At 38.1% G+C, this 26,038-nt stretch overlaps 1 protein-coding gene across 3 annotated transcripts in view; it reads right to left on the bottom strand.

Annotated features, from left to right (window-relative positions):
• tspan4a (tetraspanin 4a) overlaps positions 1-23,082 on the bottom strand; it is a 30,342-nt gene extending 7,260 nt beyond the window's left edge. For 2 of the 3 annotated variants that reach the window (XR_009437350.1, XM_059564480.1), the window contains exons 1-3: positions 19,928-20,807; positions 8,338-8,529; positions 3,533-3,607 (exon numbers count right to left, since the gene is read on the bottom strand). Coding sequence is in view for 2 of the 3 variants with exons in the window: in XM_059564480.1 (XP_059420463.1) it covers positions 3,533-3,607; positions 8,338-8,529; positions 19,928-20,236 (576 nt within the window). In the remaining variant the exon portion in view is untranslated. Of the gene's footprint in view, positions 1-3,532; positions 3,608-8,337; positions 8,530-19,927; positions 20,808-22,982 lie in introns of those variants that run through there. The other variant, XM_059564481.1, reaches the window with a different exon arrangement.
• Between the last annotated feature and the right edge of the window lie 2,956 nt (positions 23,083-26,038).

The raw sequence follows: 26,038 nt of genomic DNA, 5'->3' as shown, positions 1-26,038 counted from the left end.
AACAGTGATGAAGGGACAAGGCTTGTGGGAAATGTAGTACTGCAGTGGGGTGACTATGGGGAAGTGAGACCACTAGTGGACACCCAGGGAAACACAGACCAGACACTGTGACAACAAGCCCTTCCTAAGATGCGTGAACCATCTTAGACTTTTAAAAGGCCCACACACAGTTCCGCCCTCTCTCTGAATCTCTCTTGAGCTCTTTTCGATCTGCTTTGCTTTCTTCTGCTAAGATTATGTGAGCTAGATCTTTCTTGGACCTCTAAGTCTGCACGAGATCTCGTGCCTTGACTTTCCATTCACCAGAGATTTCAGGATCTCGGCACTCTTTTAGTTTTATTCACCTTCCACTGGGAAGAAACTCCCAATCACCATTGAGTCAGGACACCTTTGGAATTCATCACTCTTGAAGACCGGAAGAACGTGATCGCGACACCACTAAACCACCAAACCATCAAGACTTTGCACCAGACGCTCATTCCAGGCCAAGGAAATGAAAGTATCGTACATTTAACTAAACGAAGCAGAGGTTTAGTAAAAGCTATAGACCCGGTTATAAACAGCAAGGATGGTTTTACTCGGGTGGTTAACTGACTCTATTCATAGCTTTATTCTCATTTGCCCTTTCCCTTGTATGAGTGACTGTATGTTTGTTTGTTAGACTTGTTAGTGTTTAGTTAATAAAGATCTTGTGCACAAATTACTTGAGATACTGATTCTGCCTTACAAATCAATGTCCCTTTACGACTCCGATATTTCTACATGCTCTAATGCATTAATACAGTATGAAAGTATTTTCTGTGGCCACGGAAATATCCTTTCTTAGAGCTGATATGAAATTGCGCTAAGAACAGATTAGTTATTGGCAATCTAATTCTGCTACAGTTACTACTGGCAGCTCATATAAATAATTCTAATTAATCATAATTAATTGTAATTATTTATATACATTTCCCTTTTGAGCTTAATTTACTACATTACACACAAGTAATAAGTGACAGTCTTTCCTACAGAGGAATTACACTTCCGTCATCAGTCGGCCAAACAGACCGTCATCAATGAATTATTCAGCACCACAAACAGAGAGGAGACAGAAAAACAGGGAAAAGGCAGTGAGTAAGACAGCAGTCTATACTGTTGAAGCTGCCAGTGAAAGCCATCTTCAGGGGATTGTTTCTTTCACCAGACAAGATTTGAGTGCATGCATGCTATGGAAACGTAAATGTGTGTTAAATTAGCATCATGGCAGGGTTTTCATGCCTCCATCCAGGTCTCATGACAGACTGCGGCACCATTACAAACGTCTGTCTATATCATCCATACCAGCTCCTCCATTATTCCCTGTGATCCGTCACTTCATAGCCTTCCTCGTAGATGTAATACAGTAATGCATCATAAATAATTAATATCAGTAAAGAGGAAGTTACAGAGAGATGATAAAGAGGTCGAGGAGGTCGTTTCTAATCATCAGTGTAGAACAGATTTAGGGACGCAAGAAGAAAACTATCCACAGAATAACAGTTTTATATTGCCAGTGTGTCAGTGTAATCTCTCCCTTTAGATCTGAGCGGATCCTCATCACCAGCAGCGTGTTTCATGTTCTGCTGATGTGTGTGAAAATCACTGTATTCCTCCTGCTCACTTAAAAGATGACACTGAATAAAGGCCATTTACACAGACTAACCCTAACCCTAACGACAAATGCTTTGCATTCTTATTCAAGTCATCATCCTTACAATGTCCAGTGCAGCGTTAGTAACTCAACACACACACACACACACACACTCACACACACACACACACACACACACTGAAATACAAGAGACCGAAAATTACTGAAATGAACTTTTCCATTCTAATTTACTGAGATGCACCTGATGAAAAACAGTAGATGAAAAGAGTAGTGTGTGAATTCATAGTAATCATAAAAGAGTGTGTGAAAAGAACTGATGGTCTACTGCTAACGAGATTCTGAAGTGCACGTCTGATCCCATGAGACCACGGGAGAGAAGCAGATCTAGTGTTTCATTCATATTACTATTTTCATACTTTATATAACATACTTTTTTACTGGTTCTTATTCAAATGTAGTATCTACTATTTCAGACTAATGAGATGATGAGCTGGATCAGGGGGTTTAATTAGGGAGCGAGTTTAATGTGTGTCTAAGGGAACGGTGTAGAGTACAGAGAATACATGTTACTGTATTGTAGTATAGCCATTAATGAAGCATTTAGGCCAAATATTCGTTCATTATATTAGCCCACTTTACTCTGTTGTGGATGTTTTTAGTAGAAGATCTAGTTTCTGTAAAGAATAAAGCAGAGGAAGATGAAGTACACTTCTCAGATCTGTTACAGAGGAAGTGCTTACCTCACCATGTGTGTGTGTGTGTGTGTGTGTGTGTGAGTGTGTGTGTGTGTGTGTGTGTGTGTGTGAGTGTGTGTGTGTGTGTGTTTGTGTGTGTGTGTGTGTGTGTGTGTGTGTGTGTCTGTGTTTGTGTGAGTGAGTGTGTGTGTGTGTGTGTGTGTGTGTGTGTGTGTGTGTGTGAGTGTGTGTGTGTGTGTGTGTGTGTGTGTGTGAGTGTGTGTGTGTGAGTGTGTGTGTGTGTGTGTGTGTGTGTGTGAGTGTGTGTGTGTGTGTGTGTGTGTGAGTGTGTGTGTGTGTGTGTGTGTGTGTGTGTGTGTGTGTGAGTGTGTGTGTGTGTGTGTGTGTGTGTGTGTGTGTGTGTGTGTGAGTGTGTGTGTGTGTGTGTGTGTGTGTGTGTGTGTGTGTGAGTGTGTGTGTGTGTGTGTGTGTGTGTGTGTGTGTGTGTGTGTGTGAGTGTGTGTGTGTGTGTGTGTGTGTGTGTGTGTGTGTGTGTGTGTGTGTGTGTGTGTGTGTGTGTGAGTGTGTGTGTGTGTGTGTGTGTGTGTGTGTGTGTGTGTGAGTGAATCTGTGGTGTGTTCTTCTCTCTGGTGTGCGCGAGGAAGAGAGTCTGTCACTGTACAACGCTCCAGTGCAAATATGCTGCTATCACTGGAAATGTCTTTGGAAAATGCCCATCACACTGTGCTGCCATATGTGCTTTGAGGAGAATGGCCAAGAAAACGATGACCGTTTGGGTGTGAGAGACTCACAGAGAGAGAAAGCTACTCTGAAGACTTGATTATTTAAATTATTACTTTTACAAAGCATTAGATGACACTAACCCAATAAATACCTCACTTAAACTGCTCTTAATGCTATTCCTATGTGAAATTGCCAAGAAAGGTAATGGCCGAAGTATTTTACATGAAGATTTACATGGATCTACATCATCATGTAGTTTTGTAGTCTGTACAACTTTATGATGTAGAAATTATTTAATGTGAGAAGTAATCTGGATTGATATGAGATGGAAACTAGCAGGAAACTAGGAAATCACTGAGACGATGGCCGAATAAACAGTTCACTGTCATTGTTAAATATGTGAGTGCTGAATGCCACCATTGACCAATCACAACTGAAATATTACAAAATAATGAATGTGACAGATGCACTCTGCACGTACCTGATCCTGATACGAGAAGAACAGAACCATGAACAGGATCTCCAACAATAACATCAGGAGCAGCAGAATGAAGAACTGTAGAAACACAAGCAGAAGAGACTCCAAGTCAGAGAGATTATTAGATTATTATTATTATCATTATTCTGAAGGCCTTCACTCAAGAGCTTCTGCTGTGTCTGAAATCACTTCCTGTTCTCTATAGTCCTGACACATACAATAAAGGACTGGATGAGAGCAAGACGCATAAACAGGAGAAGCACATGACTAACAGAGACCATGACTGAGGCATGAAACATGAACATTAACCCAAACCAGCCGTGACATCTACTGTACATAGTGCACTGTATTTGCTGTCAGACATCTAACCCTAACCCTATTGACCAAATTCTTAGTGATTGTTTCCATTGCTTTTTCATTCAGAGGATTATACCCTACAATAGGGGTGTATGATGTTATTGACAAAAAAAGTATACGTCGCAATTTGCTGGCATTTTGTCATTGGCAGTAGCTAGACAGTATTTTGCTGATTGTGGTTTTGTGTTGGCCTCTCGCTGGTTCAGGCCTGCTGCTATCAGATGTAACTGCAAGGTGCATTTTAGCTTCATAAAGGCATTTTCTAACCTGATTCACCGTTTCAAGTCAAATACTCAATTTTATCAACAAATGTAAGTAGGATTTTAAAAGACTGTAGGGTTGTTATCAATCAGTGAAATCAATATGAAAAAAATCTTTGCACTGCAGAAGTGAACAGAAGCTGCATCTTTAGGTCTTTTCAGTGAATTTACACAGATTAATAATCTTAATATCAAACCTGCATTTACACTGCAATTGCATATATAATGCTATTTAATGTTTTAAAAATAAATGTAAAATGAAGTGTAAAATGTATATTTTATATAAAAAATGTAAAAGTGGAATTATACATTAAAAATTGAAAATAAACTGCCAGTAGGTGGCAGCAAGTGACAGTCTTAATGAGCCACTGCTTCATTCAACCGATTCGTTCAAAGAACTGATTCCGGAACAACTTTATGAATGAGTCATTTAATTATTCACTCAACTGAGTCAAAACTGTTCAAAAATGATATTCATTCAGAAAGAGAAGGCCGCACAACTCTGCTGTTCTGGGTTTATTTGGAACTATCTTCACCGCAAAACAGAGAGGAAATGGATGAAATGTGTCTAAAAATGTAACACACTAAATATTAATTCTTCTTTATCGAACTGTTGTATAAAATGAATGCCATATTTGCAATACTGATGAAGTGTACTGATAAAGCACTTAAGGTGTGTGTTTGTAAAGTAAGTGAAACTCCATAATCTCAGCTTGCACCTTGTTAAAACAATAATTACAATATTATCATACACATACATATCACACAACTAGTGAACAATTATGTCCTCAAATATGCTTTATTGGCCATAACACATTGTGAAGAAAACTGCTGAGCTTAATTTGTTGCTCCTTTTATTCTTGCAGTCCTTATTTCATTCTGGTTTAACTCTTTCACTTCTTTGACATTGTCAGTCAATTTAAAAAAAACTGAAGTATAGCAAGCCCAAAGTAGATAGTAAAGCTTGGAGGCAAACTTTAAGTTGGCTTGAAAAAGCCTAGCCAGAAAGTTTGAAGTAGTTTTACAAGTTTGAGGGTTTTCAGTTTTTGAAGTTGTTTTAAAGTTTTGAAGCCAATACAATCTATCAGAAAAATAGACAGATAGATAGATAGATAGATAGATAGATAGATAGATAGATAGATAGATAGATAGATAGATAAATAGGTAAGAGAGTAAACTAGAATGATGCTAGCATGATTAGCAAGTTACTAGCATGTTACTAGTGTGTTTCCAGCATTAATTCCTTGACTGTTAGCCAGTGTTCCTGTGGCTCAGTGGTAGAGCATTGTGTTAGTGGTGCAAAAGGTTGTGGGTTCAATTCTCAAGGAACACACATACTGGTAAAAAAAAAAAATTACAACCAGAATGCACTGTAAGTCACTTTGGCTAAAAGCATTTGCTAAATGTAAATGTAGCTAAACACTGATTGTTCTTTGGCCCTTGCCAATCAATCACAAGTGTTTGGCGGTTGTTGTCAGCTGACCACAGTATGGTCCACTCTGCTGTCTAAAGTTCGTTCTCCATTATTATACGTCACATGCAGATTTTCTCCTGCTCACAGCTGCATCTGGTTTGCACACAAGATATATCATACTGTTTGTGTTACGTATTACTGTAAAACTAAAATAAAATTGACTTGGCAAATATTATCTATACATTTCTTAAAATCATATAATTAAAAAGAGACAAAAAATTTAACGGGAAATTTTCAAAATGTATTTTCTGGTATGTCTCATATGTGGGCAATACAGGAAGCAGTGTTTGTTGTAACTGCGTCACCGTAACGCTGCTGTAATGTCCACACACCGTTAAAGACACACAGGAGAGCACAGGCCGTAATAAAATCAGTCCCTGACATAAATAGTAGCTTAAGGAGTAAACATGATCATCCCCCTTGTGGACATGAGAATATTTTATCATAAATCATCTTCAGGCTGTGATAGTCTCGGAGGTGATTCCAGCTCAGCAGCATTATATATTCATAGACTCCTCAACATTTGGCTGAGGAGGAAGGAAGAGGAAGGACAGAGCTTACATTGCTTGTTTTATACAATTCACTGGTGAAAAGAAAGTTGGGTTGATCTTAAAGACATACATCAACTTTTATGCATGTTTTCTTTCTAAAAATATCAAAATCCATCATTTATTATTATATTCACTATAGTAATAAATAGATAACTTGAGAAAAATAAGTTAGTCTGCAGCTGTGTATCATTGCATGGCTCCTCATTATAAATAATAAATATGGACAGCAGTGTTTCAGCCCTCGGGCACCGAAGGAATACAGCGGCCCTGACCTGAGCCCTGCAGTTTGCTGAAGGACTAATGTTAACTAATGTTAATGATTGTGGGATATGCAGGTAGACTTTGTTTAGGAACATTAAAAATTCAGGGAATCCAAAGAGGAAAATCTACACAGTAAATCACAGGGTTATCGGCTGTGTTCAGTATCGTATACTGTAGTGTTTTTACTATTTCTGCACTATAAGGTGTGCAATTCACTTTCCGTTCCCTTTCCACACCGAGGAATGACCTGGATGTGAACTCAGCTGAGAGCTCTGTATTTCTTTTGAGAAGATAACTGAATGGCATTGACTGAATTCTACATACAGTGTGAAATTAATCACGGATCAGAGAAGCTTTGGAGATGCAGTCGATCGAGAACGTTCATCACATCACATGATCAGATCAATGCTCTATAGATATATGCACACTGTGTTTATCCTTGAGAAAGGCTGCTTTGCCCGTCAGGCTTTTTAGTGTGCTTCAACTCAAATAATACAATCCAGCGCAGCTCCTCTGAGGTTATGACCGGCTGATATCTGCATCTGTCACGGGACGCTCCCACACAGAATGTAGGTCTCACTGTCCTCCAGAACCATCCACCGTCTCTGATTGCGGTTTAAAAGATACACAAGTCAGTACTAGAGTCAGAGAATAACCATAAAGATTTGAATATCACCACGCAAAACGATTTTAATGCCTTCTCTCTATAGAACACATTAAAAAACATGAAAATACTCAGTGTTAAATAAAGGAGATATCTGAAATGTACAGGGCTGCAGAGGGTCCAGGAACATTTTGAACCATCATTCAACAAGTATTAGTATTGTAGCTAAGGTCTTTAACATGTACTGACAGACTGCAAAAAAAAAATAAAAAAAATAAATAATAAAATGAATGATGCATGCAGCATGTGTAGCTGAAGTATCTCTGCTAACGTCTCTTCACTCATTCTTCTGATGTGTTCAAGTTCTCCTGGGAAGTTCATTTGTGAGTTGATCGTGATGCATCAGGTGTGTTTGAATCACTTTGGTCAGAGCAGGATGGTCAAGCTCCTTTTTCTTTTTTAATGATGAATTACGAATGCACATCAGGTGTGTTCTTGCTTTGTTTTTATTCATTTTAATTTAATTTATATTAGTTTTTGAGTGAATGTTCTGCTGAATCGCTCATAAAGAGACCCGTGGAGTCACACAAACACTGCTGGAGTATCAGCACTCTCTTAATTATGTCATGACTTCTGTTGATTAGTTTGTTTTTATGTTATTTACACTTTCATCTCTAGTATTGTGCCAGTGTAAAAATGATGACATGCATACAGTACGATCACATTTAAATGATCTTAATACTATAGGTTATAATGCTATAAACTATGATATCATGTACGCTGGTAGAAATTGTTAACTGTCATTATTTATTTATAATCCTTGTGAACACAGAGAATAAAGATGATGGCAATTACCTTTTGTAAACCATTTTTCTCTCCTGTCAGCTCACAACAGAAACGCAGTGTTGAATTCTCAGAGACAGACAGAGGTGTTCATGTTAGCCTGTTCCTCGTGGAGTGGAAATGATGCTAATAAACTTCCTGTATTTTACCCGCGGGTGTTAATTTGAATTCCTGCTAGTGTCTCTATTACAGCAGCCATCAAACTCTACTCGACGTCAGTTTTGCCACTCAAGTGCCACATCTTATTACTGGAACAATGAGCAGAGAGTCAAATTGTGATTCAAATGAATAACATCAAACAAACACGTCACTTCAAGATGAAACGCTGTTTCTCAAGCCTCTGATTCTTACAATGTTTTATTCAGAAGGGCATCCAGTGAGGTTTTTATTATTGACTGAAACAGGATGTTTTGTTTGCTCATCCTTCTTAAGCATGCTATTGTTTTTGATTTACTTACACTCAGGAGTAAGGGCCGGTTCTCTTTGACCGCGCCCACACAGCCCAGGCAGCCAATCACCATGATGATGCTTCCCACAGCGATGAGCAGATTGGCGGCGGAGAGCGATGGTAGAGACGAGGAGAGCGTGGCGAAGTTTCCCTGCGTGATGGAAAGCCAAACTCCCACTCCCAGAAGCCCACAGCCGCCCAGCTGAGAAAGAGAACAACACTGATGTGACGGAAACACTCAAAACATGCTGTGCATAATAACAGGCTAGTACTGTACACACATACATTTCTAATGCAACTGGCATACATTCGTTTTAGTGACATTAATCAAGAACTGGTTCAATGTACCATTTCAAATTTCTAATGATTAAATAGGGACTGTTCTGCTCCACACTGAATGAGAGATGTGCTTACATATATAAAACATTGCTGAGGCTCATTAAAGTGCAGTCTGTCAGTATGGTAGATGTAGAGGCTCTCCAGGGTAAAGTGCTGTAGAGTAATGTAGTGTAACGTGTGGTCATGAGAAAGAGAAGCGGGGGATCCAAATACAGCAATTCGTTTAGTACAATTAAAAACACAAAGTACATCCAGACACAGGGCAAAAAAATAAATAAATAAAAAGATAAAACCATGATTTACACACCCTTAAACCATCCTAGGTGTATCTGACTTTCTTCTTTCAGACTGTCAGATAAAATCGGAGTTCTATTTAAAAATGTCCTGGCTCTTTGTAATGGCAGTAAATGTGGGTTGAGATTTTTAAATAAAACAAAGTGACTCCATCCATCATAGTGCTGCACATGGCTCCAGGGGTTAATAAAGGCTTTCTGAAATGAAGCGATGTGTTTGCGTGAGAAAAATATCCATATTTAACTATTACCTTTAAATATCTTTAGAGAATCAGTGAATGTGGATCAATCATTAAGTTGATGCAGTTTTGTCTGGCATCCATTTATAACCCACAAAACGACCCTGATCCACCCAACTTCGTTCTCCGGATCTGACATGAATGACTTCCACTCATGTGCTTTCTGATTACATCGTCTTTATAAACGGGTGGCTCATCAGATCAGATTGCACCCTTGGACGTTAGTTTGACTCGCCGTGGGTTTGTGATGTGAGTTTATTTTACTTTTTCCAAATCTGAAAAGCTGCTGTTACTTCATTTTGAGCTTGTGTTACTCAGAACAGACATGCAATGGCACAAACGCTTACATCACTGTCCTTTCATCTGTATCTGGGAGTCAATTCACACAGCAATCTCCATTCACAGCATCAGAGAGTCCCAGGTCAAATAATGATACGGTTTGGGAACACAGTTAGTGATCGAGCCAATAGGATGTGAAATAGTGATTCATCTTCCATAAATAAAAGCACAAATAACATGTCCTGAGGGAAACTGTATTACAGTATGCTGTAATAACCTAGATGACTGAAAATCTATTTGAACCATCACTTTAATATTGTTCTGAAGACCATGTGAACAAAAGTAAGCCGTTTTCATGTTATCATTTTTGGGCACTACATAAAACAGAATGCTGTAAATATACAGCAGGGTTATTTCTGGATTTTGACAATACTGTTTTCATTAGTAATTTTATTTAATAACAAATGAAAATTTAAGGTGCATCAAATGAGCACAAAGCAATAGATGAGATCAGATGGTTCAGAACAAACGAATGTCATAACTTTATTAAACACTAGAGTTCAAAAGAAAAGCCTTTAAAAAGTCAAATTAACACCTAAAGCTGCATTCTGATCTGATGAGCCACATCTGAAGTCATTTGGTTTAAATTGCTGCATGTTTCTCTCACACATCTAAAGAGTTTAGACAATTCTATAGAAATAAATCTACGGTGGACACATTTTGACTGCGGCTGGTTTATTTGACGTCAGTGATGCTCTAAGAGCCGCAGCAGGAATCGTTCGACTCTACAGGCCTGAAGATGATGCAGAAGCTCCTGCTTTGTGATGCAGGTGGTCTGGATCTGTTCCTACGCATCTTCTTTCCTCTCCAGCACCCTGCTGCTCACACACCTGTTCTTCTGTTTCTCTCTTCCTCTCTCTCACTTCCTTCTAGTTTCATTCATGCAGTTCACAGAGACTCTTTCAGTTCACTTTCTACACTCTCCTGCCTTGTTAGTGGACAGTGCAGCTCATTGTGTCATCATTAGCGGTCATTAACTCGTTTATGCAGGTGTGAAGCGTGTTTGTCTTGCTGATTTGGGTCAGTGTGTTCCCTGGGGCCCGGCGTGCTGCAGATACAGGGACACAGCTGCATGAGACACAATGCTGCCTGACTGCAATATTAATACAGAAGCATGCGGTGCTGTTAGCTGAGCACAGCACAGACGCCTAGATCTGATGCTCAGTACAGATGCACAGACAGTCCAGGCTCTCTGTTTCTCCACTGCACCCTCTTTGTCTAATCCAGGATGAGGCTGTTCTCCTGCATGAGATGGAGAGTGTATCTGTTGTGAGTTAGAGATGCTGGAGGTTGGAAGGATCTATGCATTCACACTGATTCTAACAATGATCTGTCATTCTGTGATCTTCCTGTAGTCCATTTAAAATCCATAAATGCATGTGATTTTTATATGACATTAGAGGGTTAGTTCACATCATGTGACATCAGTGGTTCAACTTCAGTTTTGCAAAGCTACACGAATACTTTTTGTGCAAAAAATGTACATAATTTATGTAATAATTTTTCTCCTCCAAGTTGCTGTCTTCCGCAATTTTGGAGAGTACCCGTGTTAGGGGTGAACATGAACGTGCTCGTGTAATCTGCCCTGTTCACACTTAGTGTAAAGCGTGTACATGTGCCTTGATACTCTTCAAAATGGTGGAAGAAATTAACTCGGGGGAGAAGAAATGTTGAAGAAAGTCATAATTTTTGTTTTCTTTGTACACAAAAAGTATTCTCGTAGCTTCGCAAAATTGAAGTTGACCTACAGATAACACATGGATTGTTTTACCAATGTCCTTACTATGTTTCTGTGTCTGGTAACATTTCAGTTGTGTTTTCAGGGTCAGAAAGCTCTTGGATTTCATCAGAAACATTTTAATTTTGTCTTACGGGTTTTGAACAACATGAGGATAAGTAATGAACAAATTTCCTATGAAAACTAATTTGAAAATGAAACTAAAATGAAACTAATTTGTCCCCCAAATAAGTAGGTGCATTCACACGCACAGCCAATCAATGCCAAGCTTGTCACATTGTTAGCTTGGAGTTTGAATTTTTACCTAACATATGGCAATAAAATAAACCATCTTTGAATACTGCTTATAATTATGATCTCTTAAAATGCTGCCTACATTGAAACAGATGTTCTGGAGCTCTACAGTGTACAGCCAAGATAAAAAGCTAGAGTTGTGGCTCGATCCCATTCCGCCTTTATTCATTTGCACAGGGAATGATGTCATGTGTGTTGACTGGCTAGACAAACCATCTATCTACAGTATTTTGCCGAACACAGCTTGATCAGTTGAGCAGGTTATTTATTTATTTTTATTTTTTTGACACTGCAAGTTAGTGAAGCGTTCAGGAGGCTTGTGATGAGAAGTACGTAAGGTTTGGTTGTTATCCTGGTGGTCCCTGAATGCTTCGCTCAATGCTTTCTGGAGCATTTAGTGATAAATTTTCACCATATGTTGCGAGTGCGCACAAAATAAAACCAAAACCTAAAATAATGCCCAGGCTCGCCCCACTCGCCACACCATGCATCTCAAAGTCATCATCAGCAGCACCGAACTTTGCACTACTTTTTTCTAAAACTGTATCGAGAGGAAACAAGAATATCCAATTTATCAAGATAGCCACTAAGTCTATTGTATACTACCTTCTCCATTACTTTAGAAAAAGTGGGTAGAATTGATATAGGCCGGTAATTATTCATATAATTTCTATCACCCGATTTAAAAATTGGAATTATTTTAGTGATTTTTGTCATTTTAGGTACAATACCAGTAAATAAAGAAAGGTTAATACAATGAGCCAGTGGCTATACAATGACGTCCGCAATGGCCTTCATGATCATACTAGATATTCCATCTACACCAGCGGTGTATGAGCTCCTCGAGTCCAAAATGATCTTGAGGAGTTCAGTAGAGTCTGTTGGTATCATGAAGAATGAATGAATGTAACTACAAGAAAGAAAATGCTTAAAGGTGGCACTTTTGGGTTGGCTTATCTTTTTTGACAAGATTTACACCCATTGAAGTGAAATGATTAATAAAACTAGATTTAAAGAGAACGAGTCAGTCTTGTTTTCAACGAGTTAGTTTGTTATCTGGCTCTGCTCGGTGTTCATCTTCAGTTCTCTCTTCACAGCAGTTCAGTCAGTGTACTGTTTGAGTAAATGAATTACTCCGGGATATTGGTTTGTTTTAACTCAGAGGGAGTGTCAGCCACATTAAAAAAGTTAACAGCTTAAGTCATTTGTGGGTTATTGCTTATGCGAACCCTTTCAAACTATTCAGTTGGATTTGGTGTACTGGTTCAGAAAGATCCGGTTACATCGAGTGATTCGTTCGTGAACCGGATATCACAAACTGCTTTGTTTTGAAATCTCTCTCACAACAGACACACGGAAGAGAAGACAATGCTGAATAAAGTCGTAGTTTTTGCTATTTTTGGACCAAAATGTATTTTCGATGCTTCAGTAAATTCTAACTGACCCTCTGATGTCACATGGACTACTTTGATGATGTTTTTCTTACCTTTCTGGACATGGACAGTAGACCGTACACACAGCTTCAATGGAGGGACTGAGAGCTCTCGGACTACATCTAAAATATCTTAAACTGTGTTCAGAAGATAAACGGAGGTCTCACGGGTTTGGAACAATATGGGGGTGAGTTATTAATGACATAATTTGGATTATTGGGTGAATTGACCCTTTAATAAAATATTTGAAAACAAATTATATTAATTACACTTCAAATTCCTTTGAAGTAAAAGGGAAATTGTGTAAAATGGTGTAAAAGGTGTGTGGAACGCGGATTAGTAATCTGGCCCCTTGGTATAAAGGAGAAAAATTGCTGGTCCTCGTCACTATCAAAGTTGCCCATCCCTGATCTAGAGGATGAAGACAGGAATCTTCTCTTTCCCTTCTGCTTTTAATATTAGATCAAACCATTTCCAGTTGCCATTAGACTTCATAAAAATACTAAGCACGTAACAGTTACAGGAATAGAACAGCATTCAATAGGCTTATTTAGAGAGTATGTTTTATTGCTGCTTTACTTTAAAATGTAGCATTTCTTTTTGCAGTCCTATTCCTCATGTGCATACTATGTACTTATTATAGTAATTACAATAACTATTGTTATGACCCCTTGGCACAAGGAGTAGCAACATGAATGGAGAGTCCATACAACATAATCAAATTTGCACAACTATGTATTTTAATCAGGAAACAGACATAACTACATTAAAGTAAAAGATAAAATATAAAGATACAGAAACAACAATCAAGCCTTGGACTGGAGAGGGTGAGAAAGTCAGCATGACCACCAAACAGCGAGACCAGCAAAGACCAAGCAGCAGACTACAACCCCTTGGATCATCACACTTGGTAATAACTAGGTACTAACCCTGAACCTACCCCTAAACCTAACCCTACCCCATGCAGTTACCGTGTATTACCAGAACCTATATAAATTCACTGTAATTACACTATAAGTACATGTAAGTACACGTACTGTAAAATAAAGTGCAACCAACACTGGGTGTTTCTCAAACGGAGGGCTGTATTTTAGTGAGGGTCGTCTTTACTAGTCCTGGACTATGGAGTCCTGATCAGCACTAAACTCTTGAATAAGATGATCTAGTAAGTGTGCAAGGCTACATCAGAAATGTTTCAGCCCCGTGGTCACTGCACAAAAGTATAAGTTGAAGAATACTTCATATTGAATTTTTTTTATTTTCTGACTTTCTAAGTAATGCCGTAAAGGTCATGACAGCCTCCTGTTGTCTCCAGTGGTTTACATTACACACAGTTTAGCATTATATGATTCATTATATAATTTACAAAAAAAGAAAAGAAAGAAAACATAATGCCTTCATCAAAAAAAGAAGAAAAAAAGGCACCCAAAGTCTTATCATGGTACTGAATGATGAAGAAAGAGAGAATCCAGTACTCTAGTAATATTCCAGTGGAACTGTCTGCAGGCTAATTATTCATAATTTCAGGATATAAATCAATGCTTGAATGAGCTGCAGATTATAAAACTAGAGCAGTTCAAATGCTATAATGGACATGTTTTAGTTTACTCACATGAGCGGCTGAGAAATACAGTACATGAACAAAAAATAGTTGCCATGGCAATAGTGACAGGAGCCTTATTAAAGACTATGAGAAACGTAAGATGCTGTATTTTTTAGGCCATACAACAGGCCTTATAACTATATTTAGATTGCAAGATGAGCCTCCACTGTCTCAGTGTTGTGATTTTGTACTTCTTTTGTGTTTTTCCCCTTTTCTTTCACTCTCATTTTTCTGACACTTTAAAAACATTGTCTGCTCAAAGTATGGCTATTTCATATTTTCTAAGATTTATTATTGAGCCTTTCAGTTGTCAACTGTGCTAACATCATCAGAGTTCAGTTAAACATTTCTCACAGTATTTCTATTTCTCAGTTTTCATACTTTAATCCTGATAAACTTTGTCAGAGTGTTTAGATTAGTGACCGGTGCTTTGGAAGATACATATAATATACTGTACTCTACAGATAATGTTAACCCTTTCTAAATTAATGTTACATCCTTTGCCATGCTCATTGCAGTATCACTGAATACATTGTGTCTAATTCTGGTCTAATGATACACTGTAAAAGCAAGTGAACCCTAACCCTAACCCAACTAGGTTGATTAAAGTGAGGTTAGCAGTGATTTTTATGAAACCCTGCTCCGGAGCTTTAGCCAAACGTGTTCAGTGTGAACGATGCTGTGTTACAATGTTACTGCTAAACACTTAGCAACCAACAGCCAATCACGTGCCTCATTTCTATGTGCTTTAGTCCGTCACAGAAACACAGCATGTTACGTAAACATTAGTTTCAGTGTTTGATGGGACAAATGTCAAGGGGTGAGGTAAAACACATGAACTGAAGTGAAAAAGACAAGTTATTTATTATTTATTAATTTATTATTTAATAATTCTTAAATTTATAGTCCCAAAAGTCCATTCAGGAACTTGGTAGTACAGGGCAATGTATAATATGAGGATATGCAATGCTAGTACTGTTAAGAAAACAGGTAACAAGCTGTGTCTATCCACTCTTTGACACCACAAATAAGAATGTTAACCCAGTGTTTAAGTAGTGTACAGTGTTAAACATCTGGGACTATTTGCATAAACAGCTTAGTCTTAAAATGACAGTATTCTAGTATTCCAAATTAGACAGATTACCTCCTGTCTACAAACTGTTATATATATATATATACACACACACATACTTTTATCAAACCCCAGATTATGAATACATAGGGGTTAATTGTTAACCCAAGGTAAAGTCTGAATAGTGTGAAACTTTTAGAATGACCCAGAGTTGACTAGTTTAAGTGTAAAAAGCCCTTAATTCTTCACAGGTGGTAGGCAATTAAGGTCACAATTACAATAACTTGGGACAATAAGGAGCATTTTATGCCCCGTAAAACAGCGCTGCAGGGAGACTGACAGACTGCAGTAGCAAACCACACCTAACCATAACCCTAACCAGCAAGTGCCTTGGTGGAAGAGAGGAGAAAGCAGCAAGAAATGTCAGATCTCGTTCAGTCAATGAGGACTCACTGTCACTTCTGATACTTCTCTGAGACCTGTTCAGTTTTCGTTTTTGAATCTTTTTATGTTCATTAAAATATTTAATGATCGAACCAAATGAGGTTGAAAGTGGGATGATGTTTCTTTTGTTTGTCTTTTTTTTTGTCCACTTTAAGGTCACACGGCTCCAGCAAAATATAAATATGTCAGATGACGCATATCTTTGCTTATAGATATGGTGCATTTGGTATTATTTGAAACAAAACTAGCTATTGTGCTTAAATTAAAAACACTGGAGTATTTTTACATTGCTAATATTTATCTAGTGACATTAAATTAGTCCTGCTTACTGTACTAATTGCTCTTTATATGACATTTACTTAAACTTAGGTATAATTACAAACAGCAGGAAAAATGGCTGTTTATTCTTGGGTGGAACTGCTTTGAGAAGTAAAAAAAGTATATATGCAATATACCCATGCTGCGTAGGGCCCCCCAAACACCAGCGGGCTCTCAAAGATTATTTAATTTTAGTTTTGTTTTTTAATTTGTTCAGCAGTTATGAAAACATGAATGATAATTTATTTTAATGCAGTGCTCTATTGCCATTTCTATGTAAAAATCAGTTAAATCATGTATCTCAAGGCCAAAAAACATGTTAAAAAGCACATCGAAGCGCGGAATAGACACTGTTTCTCAAGCGCTTTCATTGAGCGCGATTCGAGACTGGGAGAAACACGAACAAATGCATTTCATTTATTCGTTCATGACCACTCATACCCCACTTCAATCAGAGTCTGATCAACCATTCCCTTTAAGAGCCAGTAGTGCTCGTGCCATGGCAGATTTACTATTTACATGGCAAAATTTGCAAGCTCAAGGACAGAACGCGTCTCCAGATATGAAACGGAGCAGCTCCTGTGCGAGCAAATGGGTGGCCTAATTCTGATATATGCAATGACTATGCATTATGACATGAATGCATTTTTATATTCATGTAGCCTACACAATAATAATCTTTTACATTGCAATCCTTTAATTTGTTATATTTGGCATGTTTGTGTGTGTTCGAGATGGAGTAAAACGCAGACAAATGCATTTCATTCATTCGTTCATAACCACTCATGTGTATGAGTGTGTGTGTGTGTGTGTGTGTGTGTGTGTGTGTGTGTGTGTGTGTGTGCTCTTGTTTTTGTGTCATATCAGGACACAACTCTGTATAATGACATGGGTATGACACAGGTATTACAAGGAGAGGGTGACTTATGAGGACATAACCCATGTCCCCATTTTTCAAAACGCTTATAAATCATACAGAATGAGTTTTTTTGAGAAAGTAAAAATGCACAAAGTTTCCTGTGAGGGTTAGGGTTAGGTGTAGGGTTGGTGTAGGGCCATAGAATATACAGTTTGTACAGAATAAAAACCATTACACCTATGGGATGAACACACTTTACACAAAAACAAACGTGTTAGTGTGTGTGTGTGTGTTTGTATGTGTGTGTGTGAGTGAGTTTTTTGTCATATTCGGGATCCGAAAAATTTGTCACGCACAGAGACCTTGCACACTGAGTCCGATGCGTATTAATCAATGCATTACGAAAAAAAAAACTCAAAACAATAAAAAATGTCGTCTAGTGAGGATGATTGTTTGTCCTCTCTCGTCTTAAAAAGAATAAAAAGAAAGAGGAAATATTGGGTCCATCCACTCCTGCGATCGCATAGAGAGGAAGGAGAGTGCCACCTCCTTATCAACAAGAGCGGGATTATCCAGAACAATTCAAAGTTTACTTTACAATGTCAATGGCTCAGTTTGATGTTTTGCTAGCGATACTGGAGCCACATAAAAAAAAAAAGACCAACAATTTCCTTGAATCAATTGATCCTGAAGAGAGACTTGAAGTAACTTATGTCTAAGGTACCGCGCACACACACACATGGTTTACAGGGACTTGGTGTGCTATAATTATAGCTGTGATATAATAATATTTGTTGTTTTTTTGATACAATACTATTTATATATATATTATTGTAGGTATCTGAGCACTGGCGATTCATTCACCACCATTGCCAGCAGTTTTACGGTGGCTCTGAGTTGTCAAAACGTCTTTCAAAATTAGTTTTTATTGCAGTTTATGGTTTGACAGATGCGAAAAGCACAAAAAAAATCGAACCTGTTCCGAATGTTTTTTTGACAAACAAAAGTTTTGGAGGCAGCATGCAAAGCGTGATAGACATAACGTGAGGTCAAATTTATTTTTTGACGTGCTAAAATTTTGCATGTGAATTTTGGACTCACTGTGCAAAGGCCTTAAGTGTGCATCTCTTGGGAGTGAACGAAATGAATGTGCGTCAGCATCAACTCTCTCTAACCCCATCAAGATCAGGCAGAAAATAGACTAACAAATAAAAATTTTCACAGCTTGAATGCAAGAATGGCCCTATTTTCATCCAGCATTAAATGGATTTGGGTGATCCGATCAAAAGGTCAGGAGATTTTGATTGTAATCTGTTAGGAATGGCCAAAACACTGAATATAAGCAATATCAACAATTTCTTTCCTGACTATATAAAATTAGGAAATATTGTGTATATCGTGATAATGTTAAACTTTTTGCTTAAAAAGACAGTAAGAGAGCTTCACTTGCATCTTACAGCTGATAAATTCCGATTTTTAAACTCCCCAATGCATATGCTTAAACACTCTGTGAAGAGCGCCAAAGGTTTCTATTTACTGAAAGTTTAACAGCGTTAAGTGTCGTAACCAATCACAGACTGTCTGTCGTGTGCTGAATGCAATGGCCAATCAGACGTCACCCATAGGTTTCTGAAGAGTGTTTTTGAAGCCAAAAGTGTGCAGAACGGGCCATGGCCATCTTTGCAGCGCGTCACCGCATGTCACTCATGGCATGGCAAGAAAGCGGGATATGGTTGCTGAAACCACGCCCACTTAGCGCAACAGTGGTGACAGCAGCGACAATCCACCTGTCACTCTAGTGGCCAAGCCCTTAATTAATTTAATGCTGTTAAGTTGGGCATTTTAACATGGGGAATCTATGGAATTGACTCCCTTTTGCAGCCAGCCTCAATCGGCCAGTCGATGAATTGCAGTTTTAGTCACTTCCTTGTTGGTTTCACGAGAGAGAGAGCGGGAAGTTGCCGCTTGGTCAAAACAGATCTCTGCAGTTTTCGGGAGCAAATGGAGAAATGTTATATAAACTTAATATCATTAAAAAAAAAAAATCCAGATATGTGTTTCTATCCCTATAATCTGTGTGTGGAAGGGCACACCACAAGCACCACATTAATGATTTTAGTAGACACTCTCTAAACAAAGAAACATTTATTTTTAAGTAATTTAAACCTGATCTGTTGCAATCACATACCGACAATTAATGCAGGCCTACATCATCTCAGAAACACCAGCGAACAGAGACTCATCTGACTCTGGTAAGCACATAAAACGAATGAAGGCCAGTCTGGACACAGACATGCAGGATTTGAGATGGCAATAGTTCTCTCTTCAGAATTATTTAGGAATATAAAGCAAGTTACATGGACTACATTTATGATCATGTTTATGGTATTTTGGTCAATTTTGGAGCTTGACAAAACGTGTTCACTATCATTGTCATTGTATGGAAAACAGCATTTCAAACATTCAGCTAAACATCTGTAGAAAGGAAGTCCTTCAGTATTAGGACAACATGAGTAAATACTGAGCAGTTTTTCATGCCTGAGTGAATTATTCCTTTAACATTGTCTCTCAAGCAGAGCTATTTGAACAGAATAACAGAAAAGATTAAATATACAGGACTCGCACTCACCCAGAAGAGCAGATTGAAGAAAACCATCCCGTATCTCAGGGCCCTCAGGCAGCCCTCGGCCATCCTGCAGCGCCGCAGCTCTAGAAGAAAGATGAAGGACAGGTCGAGGTAAAACACCACATATTTCCGTCCCTGTGCCGTGGTGTAGCTGGCTGTAGTTTTCTTTGAGCCCGGTGTGGTACGAAGGCCGAACACGAAGGGCGAGCTGTGGTACTCGTACTCGCCGCTGTAGCGCAGAGGCGCCGAGCCCTTGCTGTCCAGAGACGGACTCCGGCGGTACGGGGTCTCATCTGTACTTGAACGACGCATTTTTGGTTTGGGGGCCGGGGCCGGGGCAGCCCGGACCCCCAGGGGCCAAATGATCCCCACTTTTACAAGACTGAAGTCTAAAGTAAGAAAAGTGATAAGACAGCAAGTTGGAAATCACAAGCCCACAATCATTAAAACATGGCCATTATTTGTTTTGTTTTTTATGATAAGGAGTATAGATTTTTTTTTAAAGCAGGTACTTGAGACGATGGCAGCAGTCTTTGGTTCACAAGCAAATAAAGTCCAACAGAGGTGCACCCACAGTCCTTAGCAGCGTTTTATCACTTTTAACTTCTGATTCAATATCTTTCACATGCACTTCAGTAATTTCCTGCAATGCAATTAATCCTTCTGGAGCCTCAATCAATGGCATAGGTGCTCTAATGCTGCTTCATTAGGGAAGATGTCTTACCACAGTGATGAATGGCAGTTAACCCCTTTACAACCATCCATTTAACCGGATTCATTTCTGACATGTGCATGCTGGCACTCGTGCCTCTGGCCTTGCCTCCTAACAAATGAACAACCCTTGTCTTGTTGGACATCTACTAGGGGAACAACAAGAAGTCCTGCTCACGGCTGGAGAATGCAAAAAAAAATCCAATATTTTTTCCCAGATAGCATGAATTATAATTATTATTATTTTTTAATACATAGAGGCTTGTCCTGTTTTCCCAGTTGAGGTTCAATCTTCAATTTTGATCCAATGCATCATCTCTCCACCCTGTTCCTTATTCTGCTTCTCATTTTCTGGCAAACCAACAGTCAGTTTCTTTCCTTATTCATGCCTCTTCTTTATCCTTCTACCTCTGCGTCTTTGTCTTTGGATTCAGAGGTCCGGCAGAGCGTTCACACTCTGGGTTTTAATAGCTTCACTCCATCGACCCTCTTCTGTCCTCTGCTGCGTCTCTCCAGGTATAAAGCACAGTCTTCACGGGAGGCAAGAGCCCAACATCTGCCGCAGAACAGGATCCACACCGCCTGTCTCTTGCTGCCTTTCCTGCGATTATTCCTGCACTCATACACCCTCTCGAACACACACACACACATGCTCTCGCTCCCCCCCCCCCTCTCTCTCTGTCTCTCTCTCTCTGTGGTAACTGTCGCACAAATCATTCAGACTCTGGCCACGCCTCCTCACAGCTCAACCAATCGTCTTCCACTGCTCACCATCTTCCTTCAACTCGCAGCTATTCTACATCTCAGAGCCAAAGTAGTTATTACAGCTGTGTGATGCAGAATATCTCCTCTGCAACACACTCTTTCATTTCTGGTTCTTCATCTCTCCTCATCTCTCTTGCTGTTTTCCTTTTTTTGTCTTGTATTCATGAGCTGCTGGCATGTATCAGCACGATACATGCTCAATGACATTAATCACGATTAGAGTAAATGGCAGTGTGTGTCTTTGTTTTGATACTGTTATGCACAAATAACATTTGATAATTAAGACTCTTTTGAATTTGAATACGCAGGATGCATCTGAGTGAGCTAATCATTATTGGAATCAGTTCTTTGAACGTATTTCTTCTTCTGAAAACATATTTTTATATCTTTTGTTTTTTTTCTTGTTTATATGAGTCATATTCGCAGATTAAACAAATTAATGATTAAACAAATTACTACAAAACTAAATGTACAAAGCAAACACATACAGTCGTGTGTGTACATATAAACATTAGCTGTCAAAATATTGAGACCTGTGCATAAGGTCTTGCTGTGCAAAGGGTTGTGAACGTCTCATCTGCTCCTGTTAAACACTTTTATTCCCAACTAGCATTAATGCAGCCAACCTCATTAGCAGAGAGTCTCTCTAAACCTCAGTAATCCAGCCTTAATGATCACGAGCGCCGCGGTCTCTCTCTGCTCAGATCTTCTGATCCAAACCTCTACAGTCTCACTCTAACCCTGTCTAAGCAAATCAATGGTGAATCTGATTAGGTTTAAAAACTCATATACAACAAAAGCAATCAAGCAATGTGTATTATTTTGGAATGAATGACTCAAAACATAAAAAGACCAAAACTCCTTAATTTCCCCTCCTCGTTAACAAAGCAAGGTGCCAGGGCTGACATTCAGCTTTTACATCTATAAGGATAAATCATAAAGCCTAAAAATATATATAGACTATATATTAATATATTTACAATATATTAAAATTATGAAAAAAATGAGATTTGCATTACAAATATAAATATAATTATATAAAAGTAGCCTTTTTTGCCCTATACAGTTTGTTTTTGGATCCCTCCCTATTTAAATATCATGTTATATTGAAATCTGTTGAATTTCTATGTTATGTTCTTTCTCTCATCTGCCAGTAAATATACAGCAGAATATTACAGGAAATGGGCCTTTAGCGCCGTAAACCTACTGCACATGAACATCATCATTATCTTTGTAATGAAAGACTGTGATGCGATGAAAATACGTGGCGAGATCTTCTGAAGAAATACAGTACGTCAGAATGACTCTTTGTGTGGCTTTCAGTGCGGATAGTAATATTGTGGCAGAGATTTTGCAAGCAGTTATTATAATATTAGCTATAAATTATTATAAAAAGTAATCGACCAGTAATATTTAATCCACTGTAACTGAAATAAAGCGTTATACTGTGAGAAACCAGAAGAAAAGAGCAAGTATTGACAGCAATAGTGTAGATGTTTTGAAATGTGACTTTAGCAGATATTTGTTTGAATGACTGCTTTGTCTGAACTGAACAAAATAAAGGATATTCTAGGTCACTCACCTCCTCAGTTGCTCTACTGTCTTATGATTTTCGATCTTCTAAAGGTGCTGTTTCTTCATGCCGTGTTTCATGGCTGTTTCTGGTCTGCTCTGGCTCTGGGAGGACCGACACCAGGCATCTCAAGAATGCTGGAATGTTATTCTTAACCCAAACTCTATTTTTATGTTCTGCAAGGACTAGAATTTGGGTTTTATTCTCATTTTTGTCTACTTCGAAACTCTCTACCATCTCACTGCAATAAAAATAACTTGAAGTAAACTTGAACTTGGCGTTCATTTAGTATAAATTAAAGACTCAGGGGTTACTGAACATATATGGTTTTGCCATGTGTCCCTAATAAGAAGATGTATCAAGTTTTCATCAGTGATGAGACAAGACCTTCTGAATCTTTCAAACAAATGAAATAAATAATCACTTTGAAACATGATTCGCTACATGGAGAGCCTCGAAACAGTACACTAGTGTTACCTGATGCAGACTTTCATCTGCTGATCAATATTACAATGTTGACACAATATTCTCCTGAGGTGTATTCCAGAAAGGAGGTTCAACAAATTCTGAGTTTTTGGTTTCAGAACAGCTGAACAGGGTTAGTTCAATCCACACTGAGTAGGTTGACTGTGTTTTAGTGCGTGCACCACAACTATGAAAAGACATGCTCAATGGAGCTCTGAAATTAGGATTCACCTTGGCAACAGCTCCTGCCAAAAAGACTAACGTATTCCGTAACTTTAATTTCTAAATCAATGTTATCAGAGGTGAAAACTAGCAGAGATGTAATTAATTGAACTAATATTAATTTTCATGGAATCACACATAAAAACATTAAATTAGGTAAAGCTTCAAGAGTTAAATGGGTGTAGGCTAACGTTACATGACTTTAATGCAGCAGCTTTTCCCACATAGTCTAATGCTTTATCACATAATTAAATCATGCAACATGATTTTCCTGTGGCTCAGTGGTAAAGCATTGTGTTAGCAGTGAAAAAGATTGTGGGTTCAATTCCTGGAGAACATACAAACTGGTGTAAAAAAACAAATGTATAGACTGAATGCACTGTAAGTTGCTTTGGATAAAAGTGTCTGCTAAATGTAACATGCTACATTTTTTAATTAGGGTAATGTAAAACATTACTTCTGTGTGATGACTTCTATTCAGAACCTGCACAAGCATCACTGACAGATGACGAGGAGCCACAATACCAATATTAAAATCCAACAGGAAAACGCTTTTGTATTTGTAGAACATAAAGATGACCAAATAAGCTGTGAAAGTTTTGTGTTTATTTAACAGCTGTGGTGGTTACATATATATCTTGCGCTACCCTTCCATTGCATAGCTTCATCTTCAGAAGGTGTTTGTGTGTGTAATCAATGCAACAGTGAATCAGTGAATCAATGAACAGTACCATTAAAAATGGGACTGTTCAAATAAATATTTATGATATGGCAAAATAAATAAATTGAATCAAATTAAATTAAATCCTCTCCTGATGTAAATGTAACTCCCTGCGAATTAATGCAGCCTCCTCTATGGGATCCTCTTAGGGATCTACAGGATCCCTTATAAAAATGTAAAATAAAAAAACATGCCATTCTGTGTCTTCTTGATGAAAATGAAAGTGGTCCGTTGAGAAAAATAATCTTGTTTCGAAGATTATTTTTCTTTCCACGCTGAGAATTAATTTTACTTGTTTACCCCAGGACACAAGACTGAATATCGTATATATTTTTCTTATATAGAAATTGTGTCATGATTTAAGAATTTTTATATATTTGTAAGTGTTACTTGAAATAAGGCAAAAATCTCAGCAATAAAAGCTCATTTTGAAGAGTGAATGAATCAGGTATTTAAACATTCCTTAAGCTTTAAAAAATAGAAGGAGACCGAAAGAAACTATGAATTTACCACAGCAAACCTGTTCCCAGGTTCACAGAGGTTTAGTTTTGTCTTTTATTGGAACCGAAAAAAAAAATCGGTTTTCTGGGGTTAACAAACTCTGAGTTTCCAACAAAACCCACTTTCTGGAATACACCCTGAAATTTTCACTGTTTATGATCAAAATACCATTGTTATAAAGTTATTATAACAGATTACATTTAGAGTTGCTGGGAAATATGTTTACCTTAATTACTCATGTCGCGAATTGGGTGTTAATCTCTTCAATTAATTAAATGTTTAGTACAAGTAATTTTAAAATACAAGTAAATACAAGTCACCAGTCAGATTTAACGATAAAGCAGAGCCTCAATGGAGGGGTTACAATAAATGTTGTTATTATACAAAACATAAAACATTTGCACTATATTTATTAGATACATGTTTGTAAATTTATTTTATATGATTTTTTATAATAAATTAAATTACAATATTTATTTATGTTGTGTGATAATCTGCGTGACCCCATCATTGACCTTTCTTTGATGTCATTCCAGGTCATTCCAAATGAGCGATTATTGTCAGTGAAGTCCACTTCAACAGAGTAGGGAGCATTGAACACTGCATAGGGACCCTGTCAATCGGGACGCACCTTCGATGTCTCCTTCTGGGGCAGCAGTGGGCCCGCTTGTTCTTCTTCTACTTCTTCAGTTTTTTTACCGCCACCTGCTGGTTAGGGTTAGAAACAAAATAATCTGTTCTCAGAAGTGATGCATTATATCCACTGAAACACTTATATTCGTTAACTTTCAAATTTAAGATGAGAAATTCATGCCTTTTTTTATGTGGACCAAACTCTAGTTCGTTTTTCATTGCTTGAACACAGTTTTCAAAACTCTACACACTTATCCCATGACTTTAACCACAACCTGCACAACACTGTGGATTTACAGCACTTTGTTCAAATGCTAACACACTGCTGTCAAAACTGTGAACCATACATTCAAAACAGAAGAGATTTCAGTGTTGTGCCTTTCAAACACTGCTGATTGCAATTTCAGGTTAGCCCAGTATGTACTTTTAGTTTCTACATTTTTTCTCATTACTGTAATTCCGTAAATTACTACAGACTATTGAAACAAACTGCTAATTTTCATTTACCTTAAAGAACTGTTAC

Source organism: Carassius carassius, chromosome 13, assembly GCF_963082965.1.
Source record: "Carassius carassius chromosome 13, fCarCar2.1, whole genome shotgun sequence".
Lineage (NCBI taxonomy): Eukaryota > Metazoa > Chordata > Actinopteri > Cypriniformes > Cyprinidae > Carassius > Carassius carassius.
This window is presented reverse-complemented; position numbering and strand designations above follow the sequence as displayed.